A 21,756-nucleotide genomic window follows, 5' to 3' on the forward strand; every position below is an offset into this window, starting at 1 on the left:
CTGGAAGTCCATGCCTCTGTGTAGCTTTGCCAGCCCCCCTCATTATCAGACAATTTCTGTAATACATGATCTGGATCAAATGGGATTAGGCCTGCTGCCCAAAATTCACTCATTATGTTTTTAGTAAATTTGCTGGAATCTTAGTCAGTGTTTGCTTCAGAAGAGATGGAAAAGTATCCTCAGGAATGGTCCCGCGAGTGTAGTTCTTCCATTCAGTTGATCCAGCTCTCCACACTGCTTTCATTGGTCTGAAGAAGCTTACAAGAAGTAGTTGGAGGAGGTAGGTGCTGTTAGGTGGAAGGAAAATGAATGAAATATGTTCCACTGACACTCTTTGGTAATGTGTAAGGAAACATGACTGAGGAAGTTGTCCCCAATCATCACTATTGGTCCATTTTGCTTCTTCAAGTAGAGGAAAGCAGTTGTAAAGAACCAGTCTTCAAATATCAGCAAATCAGACCATTGAGTTTTATTCCTATTGCAAGGGATTCCCCCTGGGTGACCTTCCTGTCACTTGTGCCACAAATACTCAGATGTAAAAAGGACACATTATGGTGGAAGCAGTTTACCATCAGCAATTGTTGCCATCATTAGTGAGATACTAGATTTCGTTGAATCCATCACTTTTTCAGCATGCTTGGTCCCTTGTTTTGTAATTGTCTGTTGCTTGCTTGGATCATCTGACATGTTGATTTCTTCAAACTCTATGTGATCAAATGTATCTGGCCACCTGGCTGAAAATGACTTACAAGTTCATGGCACCCTCCATCGGTAATGCTGGAATTCAGTAAGGTGTTGGCCCACCCTTAGCCTTGATGACAGCTTCCACCCTCGCATGCATACGTTCAATCAGGTACTGGTAGGTTTCTTGGGGAATGGCTGCCCATTCTTCACAGAGCACTGCAGTGTTGGTCGGTGAGGCCTGGCACAAAGTTGGCGTTCCAGAACACCCCAAAGGTGTTCTATAGGATTCAGGTCAGGACTCTGTGCAGGCCAGTCCGTTACAGAGATGTTGTCGTCGTGTAACCACTCTGCCACAGGCCGTGCATTATGAACAGGTGCTCCATCATGTTGAAAGGTGCAATCGCCATCCCCGAATTGCTCTTCAACAGTGGGAAGCAAGAAGGTGCTTAAAACATCAATGTAGGTCTGTACTGCGATAGTGCCACACAGAACAACATGGAGTGCAAGCCCCTCCATGAAAAACGTGACCACACCATAACACCACGGCCTCCGAATTTTACTGTTGTCACTACACACGCTGGCAGATGACGTTCACCAGGCATTCGCCATACCCACACCCTGCCATCAGATCGCCACATTGTGTACCATGATTAGTCACTCCACACAGTGTTTTACCACTGTTCAATCGTCCAATGTTTACGCTCCTTACACCAAGCGAGGTGTCATTTGGCGTTTACTGGCGTGATGTGTGGCTTATGAGCAGCTGCTTGACCATGAAATCCATGTTTTCTCACCTCCTGCCTAACTGTCATAGTACTTGCAATGGAACCTGATTCAATTTGGAATTACTGTGTGATGGTCTGGATAGATGTCTGCACATTACGACCCTCTTCAACTGTTGGCGGTCTTTGTTAGTCCACAGAGGAGGTCAGCCTGTACGCTTTTGTGCTTTATGTGTCCCTTCACATTTCCACTTCACTATCACATCGGAAACAGTGGACCTAGGGATGTTTAGGAATGTGGAAATCTCGTGTACGAATGTATGACACAAGGGACACCCAATCATCTGACCATGTTTGAAATCTGTGAGTTCCGCAGTGTCCCATTCTGCTCTCTCATGATATCTGATTTACTGAGGTCGCTGATATGGAGTACCTGGCAGTAGGTGGCAGCACAATGCACCTAATTGAAAAGTGTATGTTTTTGGGGTTGTCCATATACTTTTGATCACATACTGTAGTTAATTACGTTGCTAGCTGGAAGATTTTCTAGCATTGGCTTATATTGGAGAAATATAATTTAACTGTCATGTTATTCACTCCTGCATAAACTCTTTTAATAACTTTGCTTGGGCAAATGAGGAGCTCTTCTGAATGCTGCTTGAGGAAAAAATGTGCACATTCTTCTTGTTAGAAAATATCTTCTCTTTTATCGAGATAGCTTTTCACTAAAAATCATCCAGTTTAGTGAAAGGAAATCCCCAATGTGCAACCCTCAAGATACCTTGCTTCAACATTTTTTCTTCTACCTCATTTACTTGTGGTTATCCTCCCAGTTTTGTTTGGATGTATTTCCTGTACTGTACTTTGTTGGGTCGATCTAGGTATACCATACAAATCACACGCTTTTCTGTATGATAATTTGTGATGCTGAATTTACCAAATGTTACATGATCTACTAAGAAGAAAGAGAGCATTAAACGACATGCACTGATAAAATCATGCCACAGTGATAGTCATGTGCACACTTACAAAACAATTCTGCCTTTGGATCACACTCCCATTTCACACACAGGGTCACAGACAGATATTTTACTCCAAAAACTGGGCAGTAGAAAAGTTAAATAATTCTAACCCATGCTCTTCCCATCACAGAGAGCAAAATAACTACATGTGTGAGATTCCATGCTTTGTGTGAGTTTTCTTTAAGTCTTCTTTATATACAGAACTTTTTTTTTAGATTGTATGTGTTTCATTAACATAGATGTTAGGTTTAGAGTTGCCCATTAGGTAGGGCTTGTTTAATGCAATGAATGAATTAACAGTTTGTTGTATCCTTGAAATGCAGCAATCCTTTGAGGACGCTGAACTGAAAAAGCGTGATGAACAGGAAGATGAAGGAAAACCAGATCCTCTAAATCAACTTGTGACAACCTTCTGCCGAGGAGCCATGACTGAACGAACTGGAGCTCTTCAAGAAGATCCACTGTACATGTCGTATGCTGAAATTCAGTCCAAGTAAGTTTAATCTACTTAGGTAAACTTGAACTTACATCAATGAAATATGATATTGATCTCTTTTTTTTTCCTTATTATTCCACTGGTGAAATATTTTTCTGGTGCTTTCGACTGAAGAATTCAAATTTATAGCCATCACATTTGTGGCCCAATGAAAATCTTTGCTTCTGAGTCCCATTTTGAATGTATATTTTCTGTAAATTTGAGATCAGGTGCTATTGACAGTCAGATGATTGAGTTTGTAACACTTAACTATTTTCTTGGACAATATGGTTTTGAATTTCCACCTAAGTTGACTGTGCTGTTTTCGTTTACTGAATGCTACATTTTCAGTTTCACTTATTTCTAGCTTAACAGTTATTATTGTGAGAAATCCACTGGCAGTTTAGTGTGTAGCCCTTTATCAGTTGCTGTACCATTGTTTACATTTTGAAGGAAAGGCCCTAGAATCCACTAAGTGCAAGCAAGTGAGTTTCTGTCCATATTTGGATGTCACTGTTGCAGTATAATCACATGAAACAGAAAAACTGAATGATTTCTTTCATCACCCAAAGTCTGTCCCTCTTCAAACACATACAGATTAATATAAACATAAAGTTTCTAGTGGGTGATACTTGTTTATCATCTTTTGTTTCTGTAAATCCAGTTTTTAATCCACAAGCAGGGCTCTTCCCCATCTCCTCCCACCCTCTTGTTATTGTTCTCATCATCTTCAGCCTCTAGGCTGGTGTACTGCAGCCCTCCATACTAGTTTGTCCTGTGTAAGCCTCTCCATCTCTGCATAACTACTGCAAACCTTATTCATCTTAACTTGCTTACTGTATTCGAGCCTTGGTCTTGTCACTAAAAAAACTTGGGCAACATTAGATAGCATCATCTCGAAAATTCTGTAAAACCATGTTAAAATTATAATGTAACAATACCAGAGAAAGAAAGTTGCTGCTCACCATACAGCGAAGAAGCTGAGTCGCGATAGGCACAACAAAAAGATTCACACAATTAAAGCTTTCAGCCATTAAGGCCTTCGTCAGTAGTAGACATACATACACACACGCACACACAAACACTCACATAAATGCAACTTGCACACACGTCTGCAGTCTCAGAGAGCTGAGACCACACTGCAAACAGCAACACCAGTGCATGATGGTCGCAACTCAAAGAGGTAAAGAGAAAAAATGTAAGAAAATGGTGGGTGGATTTCCTGCGCATAAATGGAAAAACCAAAATGGCCAAAGATGCGTCTAATTGTGCAAAAATTTTAATCTCAAAATCATGTTGACACATTTTAAAAAGAACTCTTCTAAACAAAAATCTTGGCAGGCACCCCACATGTTTATTGGGGAATTTCAAATAGATCATGTAGTGGTTTCATCTGCTAACTACAAAGACAATTTAAATGTCCAAGTTAGGAAAGGGGCAATATTGATTCTGACCATTATTTAATGCAAATAAAAGTAAAACTTCAACCATGAAATCTGTTCAAAACAAAAAATGCTATCCTAAAATTTGACACTGCTAAAATTACCCCACCACTAACAAGCGAACTGGACAAAAAACAATCCAACAATTGGCAAAGTCCAAAAGAAAAGTTCATCAAAACAGCACATAATTTAATTCCACTTTGAAAGAAACAAAAACATACTTGGTGGTAGGTGGATTGTGAAACAGCAGTTAAGTCTAGGCATGAGGCAGTCACAATTTGGAATAGTAACAAAACTGCTGATACATACAACACCTTTCTAACTGTAAGAAAAGAAACATCTAAATTAATCCGACGGACTAAAAGAAACTACAAAAATTCCCAACTTTTAGAAATCAAAAAAGACTTCCAAAAGAACAATGCAAGAAGCTTTTATAAGACATTCAAAACAAAACTAACTGGTTACCAACCTCAGAGTCCTTGCTTCAAAAATGGAAATGGCAGTTTGGCTCGTAACAGCCAGGAAAAGTGTAAGGTATTTGCTATTTATTTAAAAAACTATTGAACTGTCCAGAGCCAGCAAATAAATTCCAACCACAGCAAACTAATAACACCGACGCTAACTCTAAAGAACCTGATGAAATAAAAAAAAAGCTGAACAAATTAAGAGACTTTAAAACAATGAAACGTCCAGAGAACATGGTATAACAGCAGAACTACTAAAATCAGCTGGCCCTAACACTATAAAAGAGATCACTCAATTAGTAGGACATATCTGGCAAACTGAGAAAATACCTGAGGACTGGAAAACTGCCCTAATCCATCCATTGCATAAAAAAGGGGATAGAACTGATATTAATAATTACTGAGGAATCACTCTTCTCCTGGTCACATACCAACTTTTCCCACAGTGTCTCTTGGTCGAGCCCACGAACAGTTAGAACCTAAAATTGGTGAATTACCAAGCAGGCCTTAGATCAAATAGATCCTGTCCGGAACAAATTCTTAATTTAAAACTAATCATTACGCTTAATTCTAGTAACAATATTCCATGTACGTTTGTGGATTTTAAAAAGGCCGTATATGACTCAGTTGATCGTGAATCTCTTTTCCTAATTTTAAAGGAACAAGGGCTATATAATAAAACTCTAACACTGATTAAGGAAATGTTAACCAAGACTAGTTCTAAAATTAAATTTGTGAGTAAATTTCTGAACCATTTGATGTAAAGACTGGTGTTAGACAGGGAGATGGACTCTCCCCTTTACTGTTTAACTGTGTTTTGGAAAAGGTAATAATAGAATAGTGAGAGCAAAAGTCAAGTTAAAATATAGAACAAACAATCAAGCTAGGTATAAATAATATTAAAGTAGACTGCCTCACCTTTGTAGATAATTTGGAAATTTTCACTAGGGATATCACCACAGCTCAAAAACAAATTGAAATTCTTAAAGAAGTTGTGGAAAAAATAGGACTACAAATAACATTCAAAAAATGGAATATATGACATGCAACAAACAAGCACCAAAGTTTCTGAACATGAAATATGGAAAAATAAAAATGGTTTCTCAATTTAAATACTTGGAGGAAATCATAAAGGAAAATGGTCTGGAAAAAGTGCAAACAAGTTCACTGTCAAAAAATGGCAACTGCATTCAGATTAGCAGAAAATAGTTATAATAAAAAATCACTTTCAACATAGTAAACTGAAGTATTACGGTACTGTAATCAAACCTGAATGTCTTTATGGAGCACATACTTTAATTTTAAGTAGAAAGAGAGATATTGATGAAATTCAAAAGAAAGAAAGAAAGATTATTAGGAAAATGTTAGGCCCCAAAATTACTGATGGACAATCTTATAGGCTGAGAAGTTATAAGGAAAGAGAAGAATACACAGACATACATGGTGACATGAGAAAACAAAGACTTAAATTTTAGGGGAACATTAAAAGAATGGCATCCACTAGGTTTACAAAAAAAAATAGTAGAATTCCATGAAAACAGAAGTAAGGTCAAAACTGGGCCAATTAAATGGATGGCTGTAATTAAGGAGGGTCTCAAAGTACCCATCATAACTCAGGCAGACATTACAGATAGAAAAACATTCAGACAAAAGAGGTTTGATTGGAAAGTTGGTCAGAGGCAAATTAGAAAACGGACTGGAACACCGTGGTCTGATGAAAGAAAGAGACTTCATTCTGAAAGGATGAAACAAATTTGGACACAAAGGAAGGCCAATCATCAAAAGTGACATTGATTGATTGTAACTCGCGTGGTCCAGTTGGGCCCATACGTGAATAATATTGAAACTCATTGTATGCAGTTCAGAACTTGTAAGAGGTTTCCCGCCAGTATATTCCTAAATATGATGACAAGCAAGTAGTAGAAGTTGACAGTGTGAAATTCTTGGCATTATAGCTTGATAATAAATTCAGCTGGGAGGAGCATACCACAGAACTGTCGAAGTTCCTAAACAAATCTGTTTGCAATGTGAATGTTGTCAGTCATAGTAGGTATAAAAATGAAAAAAGCTGGTGTACTCTGCTTACTTTCAATCTGTAATATCCAATGGGACTATTTTGGGGACAACAATCCAAGCTTATGTTTTCTGTGTGCAAAATGTGTAATAAGAATTATTTGTAGTGTGAACTCAAGAACGTCGTGCAGTGGCCTGTTTAAGGAATCAGAGGTACTACATATTTATTCGCAAATGAAATTTGTCATTAAAAATGTATTTGTTTTCCAAACCAACAGCTCAGTTCATGGGGTCAATACCAGAAATAAGAATAATCTTGACAAAAATTTAAAGTGACTTGCTTTGGTCCAGAGAGGTACGCATTATGCAAGAACACACATATTCAATAACTTGCAAGCAACCATAAAATGTATCTACAAATAAAGGTCAGTTGAAGAGGAGCCTAAAGGATTTATTAGTGGTGTACTCCTCCTGCTCCATTGATGAATTAATGAGAAGAACTGGCTGATGTGTATATTTTTGATAACATCTGATAATGCTAGCATTAGTAAAATTTGACTTCTGTACAAATATAGTGCAGTAATGTGATCATTGTAAGTAAGTGTTGTATAATGATATTTCTACACTGATGGGGAAAAATTGAAACACCAAGAAGGAGTTGTGTGAAACAAATAAAAGTTGGTAAGCATGTTTCTACATCTGAAAGATGATGTCCATTCAATTTTCACACCAGTCACACAAGAGTGGCGCTAATTGTGCCACTATGAGGATGCAGATCCTCACCACAAGCACATTGTACAGTGCGGTGTTTTATAGACATTTTATTTATTCTAGTGCATTTTGGCACTTCGAAAGTAGTTTATATATTAGAAAGTATGGATGATAAGAAGAAGAAAATCGTGGTAGTCACTGGCAGTTTGTACACTATGTACTAACGTATTTCTTGAAAGAAAAACCACACAATACCTGTAAAGCAATGGACATAACACATAGTGGAACCAACATTTTGTTGGCTGTCACTTATAGTGTTGATTTATACAATTCTTCCCTGCCTTATACACTTCTTTCAAGAGGCCTACTTTTTTGTGAGATTATTTCTGAAATCAGTGAAGGTATTTTAAATCTGTCTTGTGATGCCAATGAAATGCATATTTTTGTCACGAAATATGTTTTGTTTTATTGAAATAAAATAAGTGTGTCTTAATGAAACATATATACTATTTGGCTTGTTTTCTCCATCTAAAAACAGTTCATTACAAAAGATGTTGATGATAGTACTTTAAGGTGTTTGCTCACATGTTTAAAAATACTGTAGTTCTTAAATTTTTTGCCAACTTTTGTCTTTGCTTACCCTTGAGATCTCAAGATTTGTGAGGGAAAAATGCTAAGACTTGTCTGGAAATCAGGGAAATATCAGTGAGTATCACTTGGGAAAACTTGTGGCAACCCTGGGTCTGGGTGTGATTTTGTATGACAACAGGAACACTCTTGTGGTTATCCCATGCACACTGACTGCAAATCTGTAGATCCGTCTGTCAGTTTGACCTGTTGTACTGTCATTTGTGAACAGCATTCCAGGGAATGTTTACCAGCAGGATAACACTCGCCTGCATACCGCTGTTGTAACGCAACTTGCTTTGAGAGTGCCAACATGTTGCCTTGGCCTGCTTGATCACCAGGTCTGTCTTTAATTGAGTACATATAGGACATCATAACATAACTCCAGCATCATCCACAAACAACACTAATTCTCTCTGTATTGACAGACCAAATGCAACAGGTATGGAACTCTAATATACAAACTGACAGCCAGCACCTGTACAATACAATGCATCCACGTATGCATGCTTGCCTTCAGTGTTGCGGCAGTTACACTGATTATTAATGTTCCAACATTTCACATTTGTAATGGTTTATATTGCATTGTTAATCACGTAAATATTTTGCCTAGACAATAGTATTCCTGAAATTTCGTTACTTTACATTAATTAATTTTTGATGTTGCCATTTTTTTTTTTCCGTCAGTGTATTTGATGATGCATGGCTAAATATAGCCTAAGAGTTATCATATTTACTTCGGTGTACTGAACATTTACATGTTTTGTGACAAGTTATTTATTAAATTTTAAATGAAAATATGTGTAAAATTTTTTAAATGGAAAATCCAGGATGGAATATAACAATATTATGAAAAGTGTAGTTATTTTTTTCTTGTTTCTGCATGGCTAAATATAGCCTAAGAGTTATCATATTTACTTCGGTGTACTGAACATTTACATGTTTTGTGACAAGTTATTTATTAAATTTTAAATGAAAATATGTGTAAAATTTTTTAAATGGAAAATCCAGGATGGAATATAACAATATTACGAAAAGTGTAGTTATTTTTTTCTTGTCTCAATCCAAGAGATCCATTTCACACAGTTTTTTAGCCCATTTCCTACCTCCTGCATGCATTTTCCTCTGTTACCAAATTTACGATTCCTGGTGTTTCAAGACTTCAAGATGTGCCCTATCAATCTATCGCTTCATTTACTCAATTTGGGCCATTAAGTTCTTTTCTCTGTGATTTGATTCAGTATCGCTTCATTTGTTACTGATCTACCCATCTAATCTGCAGCATTCTTCTGTAGCATCACTGTATCCTCTCTTGTCCTTTCTGGTTATTACCCAAGGGTCAACTGCATATAAAGATGCACTTAATGCACATACTTCCAAGTGTGTGTGTGTGTGTGTGTGTGTGTGTATGTGTGTGTGTGGGAGGGGGGGGGGGGGGTGACTGGAGTCGGACTGTCTCACATGATTGAAGAAGAGGATTCTGTTTGTAAACATACTATTCTTTATCTTATGTGTGTATGGAAAGTTCATTTAAAGATGAACAGATTAAGAGGAAGGAAACTGAAACAGATAGAAAATGGATTTTCATATGTACTTGGCAAAACCTCACGGGAGCATCACATTTTAGAAACATGCCAATCATATGTTCCAACTGTAAATAATTCTGTGTGTAGTGTCCAGCTTTCTATTGAAGGTGTGCTTGTACTTTTATCTTCATCAGGTCTTGTGGAGAGGAAGAAGAAGAAGGTGAAGAAGAAGGCGGTGATGAAGAGGGAGCAGCTTCAATCCATGTAAGCAGATACTAGCCCTTCCATGTCTTATTTACATTTTAGTCATCTTAAAGTGACCAATATCCTTTCCTACATTCACACAGAGATAACATACAACAACGTCACTCAATTGGAATTAAAATTTTCTAATTTTTCTTTTATTAATTGCTTACTATTACTAACCATAACTCTGTCTGATCTCTATAGCGAACAATGGACAAATTAATGGTATGTATAACTTTGTACTTGTCTTCTTATCAATATATAAAGAGATAATCCTTATGATTTCTTAATTCTTTACATCTTTAGTTATTCATCAGACATTCATTTTTTATCATAAACTGCTTCCAGAGATATAATATTTGTGCATTCTCAATGTGACTTCAGTTTGCATAATATCAGAAGAATAACCTAATGTAACATAACTGGGATTTCTTCATCTTTTATGCAATCTCATTTCTCAGTTGGTTCAGCATAAGTGATCATTTCAGATGTTCTGGAAAGTTGAACACTGAACTTTGGTACCATAATGTCAGTACCAGTAGAGAATAATTTTTTAAAAAGAAAAAGAGGTCAGCTGGAAATGTAATATGACAGGAGACAGCCAACTGCTCATTATTTATTAAAAATATTGATGCAAGGCTGTGGAGAAAGTGGGGCTACAGGGGAAAAAAAGAAAAAGAAAAAAACATGAAATATTGAACTACTAGAGCCTTCAGTGGAGCAGCAAAATCACAGAAAAGATGTAGAAATACGCTTTACAGAGTAGAAAGTCACTCAGAAAGCCAGGCTAAGAGAAATAACACACTTCACAATAAAAATATGGTGAGAAGAATATAATAGGAGGAAACATTCCACATGGGAAAAATATATCTAAAAACAAAGATGAAGTGACTTACCAAACGAAAGTGCTGGCATATCCATCCGCACATACACAGACACAAGCAGACATTAAATTTTTTGCCAACTTTTGTCTTTGCTTACCCTTGAGATCTCAAGATTTGTGAGGGAAAAATGCTAAGACTTGTCTGGAAATCAGGGAAATGTGTGTGTACGAGTGTATACCTGTCCTTTCTTCCCCCTGAGGTAAGTCTTTCCGCTCCCGGGGTTGGAATGACTCCTTACCCTCTCCCTTAAAACCCACATCCTTTCGTCTTTCCCTCTCCTTCCCTCTTTCCTGGCGAAGCAACCGTTGGTTGCGAAAGCTTGAATTTTGTGTGTATGTTTGTGTTTGTTTGTGTATCTATCAATATGCCAGCGCTTTCGTTTGGTAAGTCACATCATCTTTGTTTTTAGATATAAAAATATGGTGAGGATTACAACCTGATATCAAATTCCAAGTTAGCAGTTCCAGTTTAGCTTTTCTATCATTTTTCCGTATGTTCCATCACGTGTATGGCAGAGAACAACCTCTCAGCAAGATGACAGTAAGTTCTTTGCAATTAGCACTGAAAATGAATTAATAATAAAAAAAAAAGGCTGCAAGTTACAGTCGAATGAGGCACGCAGTATTATTAACCTAGAGTATGTAATAATAATGAGCTGCAGGGATTTCATAAGCGCAGGTAGGACTCATAAGCTGACGGGGCAGATAAAAATCAAAATTAGAAGAAGAAAAGTATAATATGGAGAAAGGGTAGAAGTATAGAAAGAGAAGAACAAATAAATAATAATAAAGCACTTAGAGAAAGTAAACTAAAAATTAAAAGAAAGGGCAGGGAGGGGGGTGGGGGGGGGGGGGGCATTCACTAATGCACCATGTGAAACAGAATGGAGTAGGAAGGTATGGGACATGACTAAAGAGAAAAAGGGTGAAAGAAAGAAGGAGAAACTAATATTATAGAAAAGAACGGAAATTACACCAAGAGAACTGCCAAAGGTATGTATGACCAGGAAAATATGTGTAGTAAAAATGTTGGAAGAAAACTGGAAACAGCAGAAATAGTGCCCCAAAAAGTATTTGTGTGGCAGAGAGTACATAAATATAATGAATACCATAAAATCAAGGAAAAATATTTAAAGAGAAAGGATAAAAATGCAGATGAAAAATTAATAAATTTAAACTCAGAGTATAGGAGATGTTATCATTGCTACCAGATAAGGCAATTATTAGATGATGTGTTTCATTATCACTTTTGTATGTGAAGATGGTATCTGTTCTTTTGGACATGTCCGAAAGAACAGATACCATCGGTGACCATGCAGCATGTTAGAATGAAATTACAATGAAATGAATATGCCTAGCTGCTTACAGGTGTTGATATAAGTCAACGGGGACAGTTAAAAATGTGTGCCCCGACCGGGACTCGAACCCGGGTCTCCTGCTTACATGGCAGACACTCTATCCATCTGAGCCACCGAGGACACACAGATAAATAGTGCGACAGCAGGGACTTTTCTCTGGCACACCTCCCGTGAGACCCACATTCGCAACTTATTGTCCCGCACTATATTCATAGTGCCCTGCCCATTATACTTATTACTTGTGGCTTTACTGCTGATTCCCTTAAGAGTTCGGGCTCTGTTTGTGCATCCGCACAGAAGATGATGGTCAAGTGGCCGGTGAGCCTTAACTATATATATGAAGATAGTATCTCTTCTTTCCCAAGACCCATGGGAGGCGTGCCAGATGTAAGTCCTTGCAGTCGCACTGTTCCTCTGTGTGTCCTCAGTAGCTCAGATGGATAGAGCGTCTGCCATGTAAGCAGGAGATCCCGGGTTCGAGTCCCAGTCGGGGCACATATTTTCAACTGTCCCTGTTCACTCATATCAATGCCTGTAAGCAGCTAGGGGTATTCATTTAATTGTAATTATCACTTTTGACTTCCATGCAGAAAATGAAGTGTTCTTAATACAGTTTCACAGTTAGTTTTCTGTTCCATGAATAATTTGTACAATTAATTCTGGTGATTTGCATCAAGTTATTTTACATTCATATTACACATTTTATATGTAAATATGACTATAGGTACTTTGCAAAATTTATTTTAAACATCCTATCACATATCAAAAGTAATTAAAATAAACTAAAAAAGAATTCCATTATTATCAACACAGAAGAAGACTTGTCTTCTTCTTCTTCCTCTTCTTCTACTTCTGCCATTAAAAAAAAAAGAAAAGAATAGAAAATGCAGAGGGGGTGTTGGGATGAGCTTTTCTAACACACAAATCTTCAGTCACTTATCCATTCACTAACAAATAGATAACTTAACATTGATTGTATTCGAAAACACCCTCAATTCTGTAACTACTTTTTAATTCATAACCTTATTTGCAAATACAGTTCAAAATAAAAATGTAAAAAAACTCACACCCACACATTACTGTGGTCATATAGGACATAATTTGGAATATTTACTCCATATTTAGAAGACAATCACTCATGAGCTCTTGTGTAATACTAGTGAACCTGTTAATACTTCACAATTGCTAAAACTGTATGGGAATTGAATATTTGTCATAATCCCCTTCTCCCCTGTCTCCCTGTCCATCTCCTCCTCCCACGTTGTTCTCTCTGTCCATCTCCTCCTCCCCAATCTCTCTCTCTCTCTCTCTCTCTCTCTCTCTCTCTCTCTGTCTCCTGCTCCCCCCTTTCTCTGTCCACCTCCTCCTTTCCCCTCACTATGTCCATTTCCTCCCCCACCTCTCTGTCCATCTCCTCTTCCTCCCTCTCTCTGACCTTTAGACTTCCTTATTACAATTGCAAACAAAACCTCAAGTGGTGGAAATTGATGTCGCTTAAAATGAATGTATAAATTGATTGGGATCATTGGTATAAGGGATGTGAGAGGGACCTCTTCAACTGCTGGATCTGTGAGGCTAATAGCTTCAGTGACAGTATTTGGCAAAGTTTTAATCTACAATTGGGCAGGTTTACAAAGTTGTTAATGATTCAGATTCCATAGTAGTATTCTGACCATAAGCCAGTCAGCTATAAATTTTCCTGTTTTCCATTAAAACAACCTGTGAGAAAGAAAACAAAATAGCATGCAGTTGTGTATACAGTTTTTGTTTAAAATTATGTATATGGAGCAAAAATATGTATAGGAAAAATGATTTGTCTTATGGTTTAAACGCCCTGCTTTTGTAGTTAAAACTGACAGCGGAAAAAAAATCTCACATTTTACAGCGTAGCATGTTCTTTCTCGCAGTTGGTTTTAACAGAAAACTTGTAGATTGTTGTTTAAAGAATATATAATATTTGTTGGAGTATCACTTAAAAATTTGAAGTAAATCGGTCAAGATCTTTTTGAGATTATTGCTAACAACATTTCCCCTTTGTATATTATATATGTATTTACATACTCTGTGTTGTTGTTGTGGTCTTATCCTGTGCAAGCGTCTTCATCTCCAAGTAACTACTCCAACCTACATTCTTCTGAATCGGCTTAGTGTATTCACCTCTTGGTCTCTTGGTTTATACCCTCCATGCTGCCCTCCAATACTAAATTAGTGATCCCTTGATGCCTCAGAACATGTCCTAACCAACCAATCCCTTCTTCTAGTCAAGTTGTGCTACAAATTCCTCTTCTCCCCAATTCTATTCAGTACCTCCTCATTAGTTACGTGATCTACCCATCTAATTCTTCTGTATAATACAATTATATATATTAAAAATAAATATGCTATGTCCATCTGACTGTTTATTAGAGCTGTGTGTAAAAATTTGTAGTAAATTGGTCAAGAACTTCATGAGACTTTTACTAATGAAGGAGATAAGTGCATGAACACAATCTGGCAATCTGCCTTGCCTCAGGCTTCCTCCCCTTCACCCTGTTATGCTCCAGAAACAGAGTTTATCCCTTAATATGTCTCTACTGCACTCAGATGTACTACATACATGGAGTATTTGTTTTTAACCCACTTCATTTAAAGCTAGACATGAATTTTATATTTTTAAAACAATATTTTTAATAATCTATGGTTTTGCCACCCCCAAAAAAAATGAATAGGAATTTTTTGTAGGAAACTTAATTCAATTTCACTAGAAGCTGTGGGATTTGAGTTACCAAAAAAAAGTTTCTTTTAAATGATCCCTCATGAGAATCCTCACACCCAACTGATCAGGATTTTCAGTGTGTTGTTCAGGACACACACTCCTTGCACTGTGCAAAAATTTGCAACAAATGATTTTTCCCATAATTTTCCTTCATTGAATGGACTGTGTAGTCTTGTGAAGAACATAGACAATAGGAGGCTAAATTTGAATTTGCTATTTGTTTTGAACTTCTATCATGTTTGTGCATGTGTTGAGTCATCGAAATTATGCCCCCCCACCCCCACCCCTCCCACACATACACACACAGTTGTACAGATAAATTGTGCCGGCTGAATACACAAAGCCAGGACTGCATTTCTGCCTGTTGACTGTGGTGAAATGTTGTGTTGGATGCAATGGGGTAGGAGAGAAAAGAACCAGGGAGTGAGAGGCAAGGTTGGAGGATGGTGGCTGTCAGCTCAGAGGAAGGCACCAGATGTACAGGATCAGAATGCAAGAGGAAGGGCCAGCAGGTGCATGAGACAGGAAGGTGACACATGGAGCATGGCACTGGTGAATTCCTCCGGCACATGATGGTGGTGATATGGAGAAGTAGATTTAGACAGGGTGACAGAACAGTGGAAGGGAAGTCACCGAGGAAGCTGTTGGTAAAGTTAGTGTACTTGGAGAGGTTGGTAGCGGATGTGGAGCAGAGGGTTAGTTGATATTGAAATGAGGAGGATTACAGGAATCAGGGACAGGTTCCAAGAACAACTTGCATCTATGTAGTTTAGAGAAAATGGTGCTACGTGCATTGTAAAACAGCGTTTGAAATTGACCGTGTTGTGATCAACAGTGTGCTTTGTCATGGGGTAGGCAACTCTGTTCTCAGCCAGTTTGGAGGCCATTCATTCAGATGAGCAACTGATTATTGGCTATGCTCACATGAAATGCTGTTTGTAAAATTTAAACTTCATGGCTGGAAATGTAAATTATTAAAATATTCTGCATTATTTGCCATGGTTGGGGAATTTCTTGTTGAAATCCCTATCTGCTAAGGACATCTTCAAGGGGAAGCTGTTGGTTTTCTGAAGGTCTGATACAAATCTTGGCTCACTGCTGACTAAAGTAAAATATGGTTTCCACATGCTACTACATACAGATGTGACATCACATTTTTTGAAAATCATGCACAATTTGGCATTTTTGGACACTGTCATCTGCTCTGGTCCTGTTTGAAGGAGTCCATTCATTCAGATGAACAGCTGGTATTGGCCATGCCCACATATAAACATTTTTATGGGAATATATACTCATTGCTTTGAGAATTGGGTCGTTTTCTTGTATATTTTATGTTTTATTTTTAATTATAAATGACTAAGTGCTGAATGTTTTAAAACTGATGCTAACATTACCACAAAAATAACAAAAGATAGCCTAATTTTTTTAAAAAAAATTCTACTTATTATGTTTTAATAATTATTTTGTGAACTTTATTTGGTTGTTAATGGAACAGAGATGTTAACAATTAAGGAAAGTAGGCTTACTGTAAGTTTAATAAGTAGAATGTTTTGTGTTTGTTAACATTGTTAATCATATAATGTACATGTCTACAGGAACAAGAAATGGAAAAACAAAAGCTCCTGTTCCATCAAGCACGCTTAGCAAATCGTGGTGTTGCAGAGATGGTTCTTCTGCATATATCAGCATGCAAAGGAGTACCAAGTGAAATGGTTATGAAAACTTTGCAACTTGGTATATCAATACTGAGAGGAGGAAACAGCGATATTCAAATGGTGAGAAACAGCAATATTCATAAAACAAATTAAATCATCACACCATATTGAAGTTGGAGTTCAAGCTTTCAGGATCAGTGTCTCCTTCTTGTAGCAGAACGGTTGAAGGAGAAAGAAGAGACATGAAGGAAAAGGACTGGCAATGTTTAGGAAATGAGGACAGTTATGGAGAAGCCATCCAGAACCCTGAATCAGGAGACACATTCCAGAGAGGATGAGAATAAAAGTCTCAAACTTTTCCTTCTCGTCTTGTCCAGTAAGTCTCCTCTGACCTGGCATTCTGGGCGACTTTTCCATAACTGTCCCCATTCCCTAAACATCAACAGTCCTTTTTCTTCATCCCTCTTCCTACCCCTTTAACCTTTCTGCCAGAAAAAGAAGCCACTGGCTCCAAAAGCTCACAGATTTCCTTAACTTTCTTATATGGATTTTTCCTTTTGCCACTTGGTGAGTAGATTTTTGATGCATCCAGTTATATAATGTAGATGTAGACACATTTCACAGGCAATGGGGATAGTTAACATGATTGGCTGCTGACATTTGTTGAATCCTGAATCCGTATAATTGTTGGAGTCACATGGAATACACTGTGTGGTTGTGAGGCATATTTTGAGGAGGCTTCTCTGGTGAGAATCAAGATCTCTTGTCAGCACTTCTCAGAGACAGGTGTTGCCTTTTGAGGCAAACTGAGAAACTCCTTGATTGAGAAGTAGCAGCTCCAGTCTCATAAACTGGCATACGGCGGTGTGCTGACCACATGCCTGTCCATATCTGCATCCAGTGATGCCTGTGGTCTGAGGATGACACGGCAGCCGATTGGTACCATCGAGACTTGTAATCTTACCCTCCCACACATCACCATTAAATTTTTCTTAATGCCTTCATTGGTTTCAAAAGCTTCAAGAGGTGTAAGATATACAAAAGAAAAACTTTTTACTTATCTTCATTTTCTCTTGTTGTTGGCTCCAAGTATTGCATCTATGGGTACATTCTAGCAGCTGATATTTTCATTTAACTTTGTGGGTTCCTGATGACTAAATAAGTGATGAATATTTGCCTGTATATTTCTTGAATTTTATTATTTGTCACATTATTAAATATCACACCATTTTTTTACAATTTCCACTGAACATTCCAAATTACATTGTTCGTGTAGATCGTATAAATATGTCTGTCTCCATCGGAGACATGCCCACTACTACTGACTTTCTGCGGTACTCATAATATTCGAAAGAGTTTACAAAGCAAAAGAGTTTACAAACTTTATTAACAAAAGAAGAATCATCACCAAGATATAACATTATTTTATAAATGAATCCAGAAATAAATTTAAAAATTAGGGTTAGATTGTACAATTAATAATATGAATTTTAAGTATACTGGAAATTTCATAATTTCAAATATTTTAAAAAGAAGAGTAATTTTAACTGTACATACAGAGTACTAACAAATTAATTTCTTTTTATACATTTTAGCATGAAATATAATAGATCATATACAAAATCAAATGAAATTCTTTCAGTGAAACAGCCAAGAATGTTCACCCCTATACCAGATATATAAAAACCAATACCAGGATTAATGAGAAAGCGCTGGTAGATAGACACAATAAAAAACACACAAACACACACACAAATTTCAAGCTTTCGCAACCCAAGGTTGCTTCATCAGGAATGAGGGAAGGAGAGGGAAAGACGAAAGGATGTGGGTTTTAAGGGAGATGGCAAGGAGTCATTCCAATCCCAGGAGCAGAAAGACTTACCTCAGGGGGAAAAAAGGACAGGTATACACTCGCACACACATACATATCCATCTGCACACATACAGACACAGGCAGACATATGTAAATGCAAAGAGGTTGGGCAGAGATGTCAGTCGAGGCAAAAGTACAGAGGCAAAGATGTTGTTGAATGACAGGTGTTGTACGAGGGATGGCAACTTGAAATTAGCAGAGGTTGAGGCCTGGTGGGTAATGGGTAGAGAGAATATAATGAAGGGCAAGTTCCCATCTCCAGAGTTCTGATAGGTTGGCATCGGTGGAAAGTATCCAGATAACCTGGACGGTGTAACACTGTGCCAAGATGTGCTGGCCGTGCACCAAGGCATGTTTAGCCACAGGGTGATCCTCATTACCAACAAACACTGTCTGCCTCTGTCCGTTCATACGAATGGACAGTTTGATGCTGGTCATTCCCACATAGAAGGCTTCACAGTGTAGGCATGTCAGTTGGTAAATCACGTGGGTGCTTTCACATGTGACTCTGCCTTTGATTGTGTACACCTTCAAGGTTACAGGACTGGAATAGGTGGTGGTGGGAGGGTGCTTGGGACAGGTTTTACACCGGGGGCAGTTACAAGGGTAGGAGCCAGAGGGTAGGGAAGGTGGTTTGGGGATTTCATAGGGATGAACCAAGAGGTTACGAAGGTTAGGTGGATGGCGGAAAGACACTCTTGGTGGAGTGGGGAGGATTTCATGAAGGATGGATCTCATTTCGGGCAGGATTAGAGGAAGTCGTATCCCTGCTGGAGAGCCACATTCAGAGTCTGATCCAGTCCCGGAAAGTATCCTGTCACAAGTGGGGCACTTTTGGGGTCCTTCTGTGGGAGGTTCTGGGTTTTAGGGAATGAGGAAGTGGCTCTGGGGATCTGGTTATTTGCTTCTGTACCAGGTTGGGGGGGGGGGGGGGGGGTAGTGGCGGGATGCGAAAGCTGTTTTCAGGTTATTGGTGTAATGGTTCAGGGATTCAGGACTGGAGCAGATTCGTTTGCCACGAAGCCCTAAGCTGTAGGGAAGGGACTGTTTGATATGGAATGGGTGGCAGCTGTCATAATGGAGGTACTGTTGCTTGTTGGTGGTTTGATGTGGACGGATGTGTGAAGCTGGCCATTGGACAGATGGAGGTCAATGTCGAGGAAAGTGGCATGGGATTTGGAATAGGACCAGGTGAATCTGATGGAACCAAAGGAGTTTGAGTTTGGAGAGGAAATCCTGGAGTTCTTCTTCACAGTGAGTCCAGATCATGAAGATGTCATCAATAAATCTGTACCAAACTTTGGGTTGGCAGGCCTCAGTAACCAAGAAGGCTTCCTCTAAGTGACCCATGGATAGGTTGGCGTACAAGGAGGCCATCCTGGTACCCATGGCTGTTCCCTTTAATTGTTGGTATGTCTGGCCTTCAAAAGTGAAGAAGTTGTGAATCAGGATGAAGCTGGCTAAGGTAATGAGGAAAGAGGTTTTAGGGAGGGTAGCAGGTGATCGGCGTGAAAGGAAGTGCTCCATTGCAGCGAGGCCCTGGACGTGCGGGATATTTGTGTACAAGGAAGTGGCGTCAATGGTTACAATGATGGTTTCCGGGGGTAACAGATTGGGTAAGGGTTGCAGGCATTCGAGAAAGTGGTTTTTGTCTTTGATGGGAAACTTTGTATGTAGTGTTGTCTGAAAGCTGACGCAGTCCCTCAGCCACATACTCCCGACGATCCAAGTACCACGGTCGTGGAACCCTTGTCAGCCGGAAGAATGACGATGGATCGGTCAGCTTTCAGATCACGGATAGCCTGGGCGTCAGCTGTGGTGATGTTGGGAGTAGGATTAAGGTTTTTCAAGAAAGATTGAGAGGCAAGGCTGGAAGTGAGAAATTCCTGGAAGGTTTGGAGAGGGTGATTTTGAGGAAGAGGAGGTGCGTCCCACTGTGACGGAGGACAGAACTGTTCCAGGCAGGGTTCAATTTGGATAGTGTCTTGGGGAGTTGGATCATTAGGAGTAGGATTAGGATTATTTTTCTTCGTGGCAAAGTGATATTTCCAGCAGAGACTACAGTAAATCTTTGATGAGGGCTGTTTAGTTGAATCTGGGAGTAGGGTTGAAGGTGAGGCCTTTGGATGGGACAGAGATTTTGGATTGGGAGAGAGGTTTGGAGGAAAGGTTAACTACTGAATTGGGGTGTTGTGGTTCCAGATTGTGTTGACTAGAATTTTGGGGTTTTGGGGGGGGGGGGGGAGTGGCGCTGGAAGTGGGAGATTGAGTAGATGGGAGAGACTGGATCTGTGTGCAATGAGAGGAGGTTGAGGTTTGTTGGAAAGGTTGTGGAGGGTAAGTGAGTTGCCTTTCCGGAGGTGGGCAACCAGGAAATTGGATATTTTTTTGAGGTGGAGGGTGGCATGCTGTTCTAATTTGCTGTTGGACTGTAGGAGGATGCTCTGAGCAGCCGGTGTGGAAGTGGGAGAGGAAAGATTGAGGACTTTGATTAGGGATGGGAGTTGACGGGTGTGTTCATTGACTGAGTTGATGTGTAGGTGAAGGATTAGGCAGGTGAGGGCTATGGATTGTTCGGTTTGCAACTGGTATAGGGACTGATGGAAAGTAGGGTTACAGCCAGAGATAGGAACTTTAAGTGTGAGGCCTTTGGGGGTAATGGCAAATGTCAGACAAGCCTGAGTAAATAAAATATGGGAGCGTAATCTGGCTAGGGTGAAGGCATGTTTGCGGAGGGAATGTAAATAAAATTGTAGGGGGTCATTGTGGGGATGTTGTGAGGGCGACATGGTATTAGAAGGTGTGTGTGCACACATACAGCAATTGTCAGTGACAATACAAAGCACATACATTTGTATTTACAAGACCAAGCTCTGAATCAGAAAGAAAAGAATTTCAAGAAAAAGAAGAATAATATTTTGCTTCTGAATCAGCAGTCTCAAGAAGAATTGTTTGAATATTAAACACAATATGATTACAATGTTATTTATGGATAAATCAGAATTACATCTTGAGTTTAGGGAAGTATGAATGAAATACAACTTATCCTCTTCATTCTACACTACTGACTCTGAATAGAGTTCCTCCTGTCTCTCAACATTTCCCTAATCCCCCCCTTCCAAGAAGAAAGGGAATGGGTAGAAAGAGAGAGAGAAGGTGTAAATAATGTATAGATATTATTACATCAGTTATCTTTTGTCTCTGTAATTGCATCCCTTTCTTTTGTTGTGGGTTGTCTGCTGAGAAACTTCCCACTCTCCTCTTCAGACAAAAGCTGTAAGCGATCAGTTTCATAACCAC

General features: G+C 38.7%; 1 protein-coding gene and 1 non-coding gene across 2 annotated transcripts in view; one reads left to right on the forward strand and one right to left on the reverse strand.

The window, feature by feature from the left end:
• LOC124595722 (ryanodine receptor) overlaps positions 1 to 21,756 on the forward strand; it is a 690,379-nt gene that overhangs the window by 578,225 nt on the left and 90,398 nt on the right. The window contains exons 78-80 of the mRNA XM_047134588.1: positions 2,752 to 2,921; positions 9,881 to 9,950; positions 16,524 to 16,703. Coding sequence (XP_046990544.1) covers positions 2,752 to 2,921; positions 9,881 to 9,950; positions 16,524 to 16,703 — 420 coding nt within the window. The remainder of the gene's footprint in view (positions 1 to 2,751; positions 2,922 to 9,880; positions 9,951 to 16,523; positions 16,704 to 21,756) is intronic.
• Positions 12,221 to 12,293, reverse strand: Trnat-ugu. Its single transcript has one exon. It is a non-coding gene; the product is annotated as a tRNA-Thr (tRNA).

The sequence above is a fragment of the Schistocerca americana genome, chromosome 2 (genome assembly GCF_021461395.2).
Source record: "Schistocerca americana isolate TAMUIC-IGC-003095 chromosome 2, iqSchAmer2.1, whole genome shotgun sequence".
Taxonomy (NCBI): Eukaryota; Metazoa; Arthropoda; class Insecta; order Orthoptera; family Acrididae; genus Schistocerca; species Schistocerca americana.